The sequence below is a fragment of the Podarcis vaucheri genome (genome assembly GCF_965113315.1).
Source record: "Podarcis vaucheri genome assembly, chromosome: 1".
Taxonomy (NCBI): Eukaryota; Metazoa; Chordata; class Lepidosauria; order Squamata; family Lacertidae; genus Podarcis; species Podarcis vaucheri.
This window is the reverse complement of record NC_138759.1, coordinates 123,056,786-123,068,877: the sequence shown is the minus strand read 5'-3', so window position 1 is coordinate 123,068,877 and position 12,092 is coordinate 123,056,786. Positions and strand designations below refer to the sequence as shown.

Sequence of the window (12,092 nt, the reverse complement as noted above, 5' to 3'; positions counted from 1 at the left end):
CTTTAATTAAGACAAAATGATAAATCGATGGAAGGGAATTTGAGTCCAACTTAGGAAAAATTTATATTTCTTTACAAAAGAGGTAATATTAAGATGGCTAAGAGGAGAAATACCAATTTGCTGACACAATTTTGGGAATTGGAATGCACGAGGGGGGGTGGGGGAAAGTCAGGGAACAGGGTTAGGAAAGTAGGATTTTCTGAAATTATACATGTTTTTGTCTTTTGTCTTTTTTTTGTGTGTTTTGTCTTTATAAAAGGTGAAAAACCAATAAAAATTTTATTAAAAAAAAGAAAGAAAAGCAATGACAAACCTAGACAGCATCTTAAAAAGTAGAGACATCACCTTGCCAACAAAGGTCCGTATAGTAAAAGCTATGGTTTTCCCAGTAGTGATGTATGGAAGTGAGAGCTGGACCATAAAGAAGGCTGATCGCCGAAGAATTGATGCTTTTGAATTATGGTGCTGGAGGAGACTCTTGAGAGTCCCATGGACTGCAAGAAGATCAAACCTATCCATTCTTAAGGAAATCAGCCCTGAATGCTCACTGGAAGGACAGATCCTGAAGCTGAGGCTCCAATACTTTGGCCACCTCATGAGAAGAGAGGACTCTCTGGAAAAGACCCTGATGTTGGGAAAGATGGAGGGCACAAGGAGAAGGGGACGACAGAGGACGAGATGGTTGGATGGTGTTCTTGAAGCTACCAGCATGAGTTTGACCAAACTGCGGGAGGCAGTGGAGGACAGAAGTGCCTGGCGTGCTCTGGTCCATGGGGTCACAAAGAGTCGGACATGACTAAACAACAACTTGATAGATAGAAGATAGGGTGAAGCAGACAACAACTCCATGGAAAAGAAGGTTGGAAGCTGACAAAAATAAGAGAAAAGACAAAACTGTGTTTTTATTGTATAGGTTAAAAATGTTGAAATTTAATAAAATAGAATTGAAAAAAGAGAATAGGTAATAATGTTGACGTTTGTGGAAGCTGTGGAACAGATTTTACTAGGTGAGTAAAACAATGTATGGGTTTATAAAGGACATATGATACTTACAGCAGGACCAGGACCACCAGGCTGACCTTGAGGACCAGGCTCTCCTCTTGCTCCAGGAGACCCACTAGAGCCAGGGGGGCCAACAGGGCCAGTTTCACCCTGAATTGAAGAGAGCGAGCAATCAGTTTTAACAAACAAAACTCAGTAGCCTGATAATTTCATTCTACTTTGCCAAACCCTTTTTAGGCATTACAAATATAGGCCACCACAGAACGTCCATATATAAAATTTTAAAATAGATACAGTTATAAACAGCCATGTAAAATATGTAATAATGAGGATTTTCATTGGAGTTTCTTCTGATGCTTTCATTAAGTGGAAGATCACATCCCACGAGGGATACAATTTTACATGACACCTGGGGAGACAGGCAAACTAATGCCAGTGTACTGGAAGATGCAAAGATCACCAGTGTGGAAGAAATGATTCTTTAACATCAACTTCGTTGGACTGGTCATGTTGTGTGGATGCCTGATGATCGTCTTCCAAAGCAACTACAGTGGTACCTCGGGTTAAGAACTTAATTCGTTCTGGAGGTCTGTTCTTAACCTTAAACTGTTCTTAACCTGAAGCACCACTTTAGCTAATGGGGCCTCCTGCTGCCACCGCGCCACCACTGCATGATTTCTGTTCTCATCCTGAAGCAAAGTTCTTAACCCGAGGTACTATTTCTGGGTTAGTGGAGTCTGTAACCTGAAGCGTATGTAACCTGAGGTACCACTGTACTCCATTCTGAACTTAAAAATGGAAAGTACAATGCTGCTGGTCAACAAAAGAGGTTTAAAGACTGTCTCAAGGCAAATCTAAAAAAAAAGGAATATAAACATTGACAACTGGGAAGCACTGGCCTGCGAGCACTCCAGTTGGAGAACAGCCTTTACCAAAGGTGTCATGGGCTTTTGAAGACACTCGAACTCAGGACGCAAGGGATAAATGTGCTAAGAGGAAGACATGCTTGGAAAATCCACACCGTGATCAACTCCCGCCCGGAAACCAATGTCCCCACTGTGGAAGGACGTGTGAACCCAGAATTGGCCTTTACAGTCAGTTATGGATTCACTGTTAAAACAGTGTTTATGGAAGACAATCTTACTCAGCTACAAGTGATCGCCAAAGAAGAAGAAGAATTCTTCTTCAGCACATAGTAATGTCAGCAAATATGTTTGCCATGATCTCTTAATAATTGTTGCTATTTAGAATGTGAAGGGATTGTTTTTCGAAAAAGTTAGTGGAACCATCAACACCAAACACATTCATTTTTTTGCCATTCTGACTCTCCCCACAAAGGGATACTGAAAATCATAATTGATGAGGCACTGAAAATCCTCTTGCAGATATCTACACAGTGCCTTGTTACGTTTGCATCGATAGAGAAGATTTTAAATCTGGAACTTGGACATTCAAATCCACAAGTGTTTCAATTAAAATCACACTGCATTTTTTTTTGGCGGGGGGAATAACCACTTCACATGCTATTGGTAAAGGGTAAAGGGACCACTGACCATTAGGTCCAGTCGTGGATGACTCTGGAGTTGTGGCGCTCATCTCACTTTATTGGCCGAGGCAGCCGGCGTACAGCTTCCGGGTCATGTGGCCAGCATGACTAAGCCGCTTCTGGTGAACCACAGCAGCGCATGGAAACACCGTTTACCTTCCCACCAGAGCAGTACCTATTTCTGCTAGGTTGGCAGGAGCAGGGACCGATAACGGGAGCATCGTGGGGATTTGAACCACTGACCTTCTGATCGGCAAGCCCTAGGCTCTGTGGTTTAACCCACAGCGCCACCCGCACCCCACATGTTATTAATAGATAAGAAACACCTCGTTAGTGAAAAACCCAGACCCAAGAGCTACTTTTGATAAAACTTCCTAACTTCATCTATTTGTGGATTTCAGCAAAATGTCCTTAGGATCGCAGATGAGACATATATGAGACATTTATTTAAAGGCAAACATATAGGATAGAAAGGGATAGGATAGGATAGATACCTTAAAACCTGGAGAACCTGGAAATCCTGAAGGTCCAGGGGGGCCTGGGGGACCCTTAAGAAAACAGTGACAACAATATTATTATTGGAAGAAAACATGATATGGGTCATTATTTTTTAAAAGTATTAGTTGTGTTACATCATATTCTTATGAGAATAGATGAAAACAATCAAGAAGAAGAGGAAGAAGAGTCTGGACTTGATATCCCGCTTTATCACTACCCGAAGGAGTCTCAAAGAGGCTAACATTCTCCTTTCCCTTCCTCCCCCACAACAAACACTCTGTGAGGTGAGTGGGGCTGAGAGACTTCCGAGAAGCGTGACTAGCCCAAGGCCACCCAGCAGCTGCATGTGGGGGAGCGGGGAATCAAACCTGGTTCACCAGATTACGAGTCTACCGCTCTTAACCACTGCACCATGCTGGCTCAAGAGACTACGTGGCCCACATATGAACAAAATCTTTCCCTTTCTGAATGTGTGACTTTGGAAGGTTACATTCACCATCATGAGCTGCTACCCTGTGCTTGAGGTGACACATCAAGCACAGAGCTTGAGCTCAGGTATCCAGCCTAGGGTCTCTCACAAAACCATAAGCTGTATTTGATTACCGCAAACCACAGAGGGCCTTCTCTGTGGTCACACATAGGTTGTGGGACTCCCCACCAAGAGAGGTTCATTTTGTTCATCTCTGATGGACTTCCATCATCTTGTTCACACAAATTTTTGGCTTCTTAAACTGGTCTTTTTTAACAACAACAACAAATCCCTAGATTTTATATCTATCTCCTATGGCTTGTTCCTTACACATTTTTTAAAAATGTGGTCGACATGTTGATGTTGTGTGATTTTAAAGTAAATTTGACTATTATTTTTTTTACTGAAAAAGCAGGATATGGATATCACAACAATAGGTCTCAGGAAGCTTGTGTTATGATCATGTAAATGGTTATACACTGGTCTTTGCAGTATGCCAGATATACCGTAAGTTACTTGGATTTCATAATGCTGAATATGGACAGATTTTAGCACACATTAGTCTCTTGGCTAAGTCCCACTGCATTTTGATGGAATGGAGACTTAGAGCTCATCCAAACGTGCACCTGTCCCATGCCTAGAAAGCATGAGTCTGAGCAGTTTTCCACTTGCCCCACTGCTTTCCCCTGGGAAACCAGCTCTTTAGGAATAAATCAGAGCAAAGTCAGTCTGGAGAAAATGTGATTGACGTTTGCTCTGATTCAGCAGTAAACATTGGGTTTCCCCGGGGAAAAGTGGTGCGGCAAGGGCAAATTGGATGAGTCTTTAGTGCAGCTGCTCTCATGTGGTGAGACTTTCACTTCAGCCACAGACTTTGACTCCCAATCACAGGGAAGACTCTTGTTAAAAGCAAAATGGCGTAAACCCATTTAAATTTCACTCTGTTCAGTGGACTGAGACACGCCTAACATTGTCTGGGTTTCCTCAGCACTTATGGAAACTGTGGTTTTAGATTTTGTTCGATAATCAATAGCCTGAGAAGAATTTCAATCTAAATGCTATTCACAGAGACGCGACTAGATAGATTTATTTATTTTTGTTGGATCTCTATCCGCCCCTTCTGTCACTACTTCTGGAGAGTGCACAGGAGGTGAGCTCTTCTTCTTTTTTAGATTTTGAGATGGAACTTCGCAAGTGTTTGAATAAAACAAGAGACTACCAGGGTGTCGGATGAACGTATAGAAGCAGAAGATACCAGTGCGGATAACAAAAGGGCCAGGCATTGTTTTACTGATGCAGCTTGCCTGGCACTACTGGTTCTCTGCAACAAATGTAATATCTGAAGTACAATTCATCAGAAGTTTTACTTTGGCTGTTGCCTTCATTGAGGGAAGCCAGAAGTGCTTTATGTCTCGCTTGCAATTCAGCAGCACTTAATATAATATATGGGCTAGATGTAAAGGTAAAGGGACCCCTGACCATTAGGTCCAGTCATGGCCAACTCTGGGGTTGCGGCTCTCATCTCGCTTTATTGGCTGAGGGAGCCAACGTACAGCTTCCGGGTCATGTGGCCCGCATGACTAAGCCGCTTCTGGCAAACCAGAGCAGCGCACGGAAATGCCGTTTACCTTCCCGCCAGAGTGGTACCTATTTATCTACTTGCACTGGCGTGCTTTCGAACTGCTAGGTTGGCAGGAGCAGGAACCGAGCAACGGGAGCTCACCCCGTCGCGTTGATTCGAACCGCCGACCTTCTGATCGGCAAGTCCTAGGCTCTGTAGTTTAACCCACAGCGCCAACTGCGTCCCAGGCTGTACTCCGAGTTATAAACAGGTCAGCTTTTGAATACATGCAGAGTGGCTGATAGCTACACAATGCACAGTTACTTACAGGTTGACCAGCTGCTCCAGGGGAGCCATCATTACCACGACCGCCCTGCAAATGGAATTAAATACATTAGGAACAAACAAAATCTGACACGGAACAATATCAATATGTTTCCCTCTTTTAAACAAACTTTTGTTTCTAACGAAAGAAAGAAAACTCCATATGTAAATTCCTCTCCTTGCAAACACTGAACTTGCTCCTCACCAGAAACTTTGGAGCTTCAGGAATTTTATGTGCACATTGGAGCTCTGGGTGATGAATCTGGAACTGATGGGTTTGGGAGGAGAGAAACAAGGGGACAAAATCTTCAAGAAAGGCAGTTTTAAAAATGCCTTTTAAATAATGGCTGCAAAGCCCACAAAGTAAACAAACTATAGCATGTGTTAATCCTGGTATAAAGAAATGTGACCCCTGACCATTAGGTCCAGTTGTGGACAACTCTGGGGTTGTGGCGCTCATCTCACTTTATTGGCCGAGGAAGCCGGCGTACAGCATGGCCAGCATGACTAAGCCGCTTCTGGCGAACCAGAGCAGCGCACGGAAATGCCATTTACCTTCCCGCTGGAGTGGTACCTATTTATCTACTTGCACTTTGACGTGCTTTCGAACTGCTAGGTTGGCAGGAGCAGGGACCGAGCAATGGGAGCTCACCCTGTCATGGGGATTCGAACCACCGACCTTCTGATCGGCAAGTACTAGGCTCTGTGGTTTAACCCACAGCGCCACCTGTGTCCCTCAATCCTGGTATAGGGGGAGAATAATTTGATTCTTACTACGGGCACTTGGGATATACTTGGAAAATAAAAACACAGAATTTGGGGGCATCAGTGCCAAAGGAGCGGAGGATATATAAATAGTTCACCATTCTTGACAGTCAGTAGCCAGGCCTCCAACAAGGCATGGAGGATGCAATCCTATGTAGGATTGCTGCTATAATGATGATGATGATGATGATGATGATGATGATAATGATAATAATGATAATAATAATGATAATAATAATAATAATAATAATAATAATAATAAATGTTGTTTTTCATACACCTATTGATTTTAAAATGTCACCAATAAGCATATTAACAACAACAACAATCACTGACAAATCTCTGCACAGAACATGTAGAGATTCACTGTATATTCAGAGGCTTGTCTGCACACCCTCCCCAGTTTAGCCCCCAATCCCAATATTTTTCTTGAGCTTCTGCAATCCTTGGGGTTTCTTCTCAGCCGGCTGAAACCTTCCTCTTCTGCGTGGATGGTACTTTTGTAACATACGGACCCTTTCTCCAAACACACTCATGCTATACTTTGTCGTCTCCTTTTGTACACAAGAAAACCAGAGGCAACATGAGAAAATTCTGGGTCTGCATGCTACCTTCCAGGATTCTTGAGACCTACTGAAGATGCCTTGCCTGAAGGACTAAAAATAGCAATCAATGTGAAGTTTTGGTTCAGTAACTTACAGCACTTCCTGGAGCTCCCGGTCTTCCTCTCTCGCCAGGTTGACCTCTTGGACCCTAATGAATATATATGACATTCAGTTAAGGAATGGAAATCAAACACAGTTTGTTTAAAATTATTCATCACTGACTGGATAGCTGGAAAACCTTTATGAGAGAAACACCACCAATGACTCTTTAAGATTTTGGCCTCATAGTAAGACTATTTTGATCATGTATATTGGGATTCACTGCCTATAGGAGATGGGGTGGCTTGGAGGAGGCAGTGTCTATTTAGGAGGACACCATCTCCACACTCCAATCCTTCCACCATTTTATAAAATAAATAAAAGATAAGGGACCCCTGGACGGTTAAGTCTAGTCAAAGGCAACTATGGGGTTGCGGCACTCATCTTGCTTTGAGGCCAATGGAGCCGGCGTTTGTCCACAGACAGCTTTCCGGGTCATGTGGCCCGAATGACTAAACTGCTTCTGGCACAATGGGACACCGTGATGGAAACCAGAGTGCATGGAAATGCCGTTTAGCTTCCTGCTGCAGTGGTACCTATTTATCTATTTATGCTGGTGTGCTTTCAAACTGATAGGTTGGCAGAAGCTGGGACAGAGCAAAGGGAGCTCACCCTGTCACACGAATTCAAACTGCCGACCTTCTGATCATCAGGCCCAAGAGGCTCAGGGGTTTAGACCACAGTGCCACCCGCATCATTTTATAGACAGTACCTACCAACTCTATGTATACTTAGCTGCTAAGGGATAGTTGGGTTTGTGTAGTAGGAAGCCCTTTTTTGGACAACAGAAATGGATAACAGCATGGAATCTCTTCTCAAAAGGGAACAGATGCACAATCGACTAGCTGGTGGCAACATATATTAAAGGTAAAGGGACCCCTGACCATTAGGTCCAGGCGTGACCGACTCTGGGGTTGCGGTGCTCATCTCGCTTTATTGGGCGAGGGAGCCAGCGTACAGCTTCCGGGTCATGTAGCCAGCATGACTAAGCTGCTTCTGGTGAATCAGAGCGGTACCTATTTATCTACTTGCACTTTGATGTGCTTTCGCACCAAGCAACAGGAGCTCACCCCATTGCGGGGGTTCGAACCGCGACCTTCTGATCAGCAAGTCCTAGGCTCTGTGGTTTAACCCACCGTGCCACCCTCGTCCCGGTAACATATATTACTGGTTGTTAAACAGCTCCACAGCTCATTTCTGCAGGCTATTCAAAAGGTAAGTGCTTACCTTTGAAACCCTATACAGCTTGAGATGGGAATGATACTTGAAGGAACACCCTGTGTCCATTATAGCCTGTCATAAACTGATATCACAATCACCAGAGGTGCTCTATTTGATACCCCCCACCTTTTGAAGTGAGGCAGGTGACTTTCTCAGCTGTGGAATTCCATTTACAGAATCTTTCCCCATTTACAGCATCTACTATGCTATCTTTTTGAGCCAGAGGAAAACAAAACTGTTTTAATTTTCCAGGTTTTTAACTGTTCCTATGTGATTATTTTATATCTATTACACTTGTTTTATTTACATTTTTAATAATAATAATAAAGGTCATCTTAATGTTTTGCCTTGGTTTTCCTGTGTGTGCTGCCCTGGAAGTATTTATAGAAAAGGGAACAAGGCATATAAATTTAATCCAATAGCTGAATGTTCTATCAAGTATTTATTTTGAGACTTCCTACTCAATTGTTTTGAAATAAACAAATTACCATTGGTCCGGGGGATCCATTTTCTCCAGGAAGACCGTTCTCACCCTATTTAATAAAGAAAACACTGGATAAATATACAGCATATATTGCTTCACATTTTATAAATGTACAGCATATATTGTTTCACAGTTTTGAAAACTGTTTTTTCTTTTTTTGTGAATTGTTAAATATTTTACCGTGATCCAACAAGGACAATAAGTTCATGGAAGGAGGCTTTTATATGAGGATTGCTTTTTGGATCAGACCCTCATATGTAAAAATAAAATAAAAATGCAATACATAGGTCAAATCTGCCTGCACTATCTTGGGCTATACATGTAGTGATCCTGGCTGGATTGGGCCATAGGCGAGATAGATCATTTGCTTGGGAAGTAAGATCAACATCACCAGAGACAACTGGGTATCTCTGGAATTAGAACCTTGTGTGAAATGGTAAATATTTTCCTATTCTTCTTAAATTAATTGTGTGAAGGGGTTGCATAATTAGACAAATACTATGGTGCAATAATACACAGGTTTACTCAGCCTCAGAATGAAGTAAACACCACTGATTTTGGCGTGGCTTGCTTTTAGGTAGGGATAGTAGAACCTGTCAGTCTCAAGTTTTCTCTCAGTTTCTCATTTTTGCATTCTTAAGTTCACACATTTTTGTATCAGTTTGAGAAATATATATGTATAAAATGCCCTCATGAAAATTTGTAGGCACATTTCTCACAATATGCACACCATTTTAACTGTAGTTTTGCCTAATATACACATTTTTGGCAAGCAATTTCCCCCTCATGTAAGGCATTTTTGTATGTGATTTTTAGTAATAGAATGCATTAATTAATAGAACACACACTTTCCTGCAACATAGATATTTTGTATACCTTTTATGCCAGAGAAGTGCAAAATTCAGAGAGCTCCAAAGGACAGCCGTATATATTATGTCTTGCGAACCAAACTGAATTTGTCACCCATCCCTACTACCAGGTAAGGGTATATAAAATTGCCGCCCTAAACTCTATTCAGGCATTCCTAATTCTATTCATGGAACTGGTGTGGGGCTGTGCATGCCACTCTCACCCAAACTTTGCATCTGGCAGAACCCACTTACAGCCCCCCCCCCGTGTTTGGGAAACCTTATTGTTCAAGCAGAGAAGGCTAGATGAATGTTTAGCTAAATGCACTTAAAAATCCCATTTTTGGGTCATCCACTCCTTCAACCAAACCAAGCATGCAGCCTCATAATACAGCTTAATGGCCCCTTCAGGCATACATTTAAAACAATCCCTAATTTGGTAGAAGCAGTTCTGTACAGTATATAGAATAAACATATTTTACCTTCAGACCAGGAGCACCTGCATCACCTTTGGCACCGTCTCTTCCATCAAATCCCTTTGTGAAAGGAAATGAATATATTACCACATCCCCTTGGAAAATGCCATTCTCCCCGCCCCCCCATTTTGATAAACAACAGAGTTTGCTCTGTTCATTTTCCCCTGCACCCAGTGCTTTTTTCGGGGGGGGGGGGACGGGACGCAGGGGTATGCATACCACTAAACACACCAGAATCTTTTGAATCTTTGTACTTTTGTCCATTTACTGTATTTATTTCCCCCGATTTGAACTATAAAATGGTGAGTTTCTTGAGTCAAAATGAGAGTACTCCTAAACATTTTTTGGGGAAGAAAAGCACTGCCTACATCTGAGTAGAGACACACAAATAGAAATCATTTACCTTAACTATGGTCAAAGAAACTTCAGGGAGGAGGGGGTTAAGAATTTCACAGAATTTCTATTTATTTATTATTTATTCTACAGGGGGAGGAAACATTATCCAACAGTTTCTCAAGTGGAAGCAACAGCAGTTGTGTTGCCAGTCTGACTACCATTTTGGATTCTCTAATCATTGGAGGGAAACAGCATTGTGGGAGGGAAATAGCAGCCGCCAAATTAAAATAATATAGAACAACAACAAAAGGAGAATCTTCAGGGGAAATTCTGAAAATCTCTTCTTAATGCCAGAGAAAAAGTAACCCCAGGAATGCAAACTCCAAGGAAATGGGCCTGCATATCTCCAAAGCCAATTTATATAGAAAAAAGAATGCTCCATTGAAATTGCCTGAACACAGCAGTGCTAATGAAAAATTGCACTCATCTGAGAATATTCCCACTTTTCAATGACTCTGCCAGTGAATACTTGCTAACACAACTGGACCCCAAGGCAACAAATGCTAATTGCAGTTACCTTGTCCTAACTGGTTGAATTGGGGCCCTGATCTTTGGGGCTTCAGCTAGTTTAGCTTAGAAAAGTGTTTGAGTGAATAAACATCTCATTGGCTTGAGTAAGATTCTGCTATATACAAGAACTGGGAGAATTACCGCTTGTTGATATGCCTTCTAACATGCACTGGCTGAAGTTAAAATACTTACTCGGTGACCTTTCATTCCAGGCATGCCAGGCATGCCAGGGGGACCTTTGTGACCCTAAATGGAAATGAGAGGTAGTAGAAAAAGAATCCATGAAGGCGCATGTAAAATGGAGATCATTTTATACAAATATTCACTGAAAGAGTTTTTATTGCAAGCAAAGGATGATGGGAGTTGTTATTTAGCAACATCTGGAGGGCAAAAGATTTCCCAAATGTGACTTAGGGTGATACCCAAATAAGTCATACTCAGAGTATATCCACCGATTTCACTGGGTTTGTTTTAAGCATGGCTAATTCTGGGCATCCCTCAGATTGAAACAAACAGACAGACAAACAAACAGACAGACAGAAAGAAAGACAAAAGAACGAACAAACTAACGAATCTCTGAGCACATTATTATTTGAAGCAAGGGCTGATTGGAATATGACCTGATCCTCACCCTACTTCCATGCCACCCCTACTTACCTGCTGTATAACCATAAAGTAATGGCCTGATTTCACCCAACACATGTGGTCTCATGTGCCTCATTCCCACAGCTTCCAAGAGCCACATTTCTACAACTGCTACACATCATGATGCTGTGGAAATACTCTCCAAATTGGGAAGTGGGTTTTTCCCCTCCCCCCATCGGGACAATCCTGAAATGCATGGCTTCCAGCAGGGAGTTCAAACAACCCCACAAAGCACTGAATTAATGTGTGGGGCAGTTTCAGGATTATATGGGCTTAGTCTTGTCACTGCTGGCAGGCAGTGTGGTTACGTACCCTGCTACCTGCACATCTGGCCAGTGTTTGGATGTACCTGATGTGCCTAGTTACATGTACATGTAAAGAGCTCCTCTATGCAAGGGAGATCCTGAGCAGCTCTAGGTGTTTGGGTGACAGGATGCTGTCAGGAACTCCCAGCTGGTTTCCCGGGAAAATATAAAGACAAAGGAAGGTTCCTTACTGTCCCTTTTTAGTCAATATTTACAGAGAGAGGCTATAGAACCCAGTCTCTTAGATAATGGCGCTGTCCCGAGTGAATCTCCAGCCCTCCGTCTCTCCTACTTCCTCATTCGTCATCATCATCACCTCCTCTATGGGTGCCCTCTGT

The 12,092-nt window shown here is 42.5% G+C and overlaps 1 protein-coding gene across 2 annotated transcripts in view; it reads right to left on the bottom strand.

Annotated features, from left to right (window-relative positions):
• Nucleotides 1–12,092, bottom strand: part of COL3A1 (collagen type III alpha 1 chain) — a 107,891-nt gene that overhangs the window by 41,835 nt on the left and 53,964 nt on the right. For both annotated transcript variants that reach the window (XM_082223477.1, XM_082223478.1), the window contains 7 exons: nucleotides 10,997–11,050; nucleotides 9,905–9,958; nucleotides 8,579–8,623; nucleotides 6,865–6,918; nucleotides 5,405–5,449; nucleotides 3,043–3,096; nucleotides 1,054–1,152 (listed from right to left, as the gene is read on the bottom strand). In XM_082223477.1, the coding sequence (XP_082079603.1) occupies nucleotides 1,054–1,152; nucleotides 3,043–3,096; nucleotides 5,405–5,449; nucleotides 6,865–6,918; nucleotides 8,579–8,623; nucleotides 9,905–9,958; nucleotides 10,997–11,050 (405 nt within the window). The remainder of the gene's footprint in view (nucleotides 1–1,053; nucleotides 1,153–3,042; nucleotides 3,097–5,404; nucleotides 5,450–6,864; nucleotides 6,919–8,578; nucleotides 8,624–9,904; nucleotides 9,959–10,996; nucleotides 11,051–12,092) is intronic.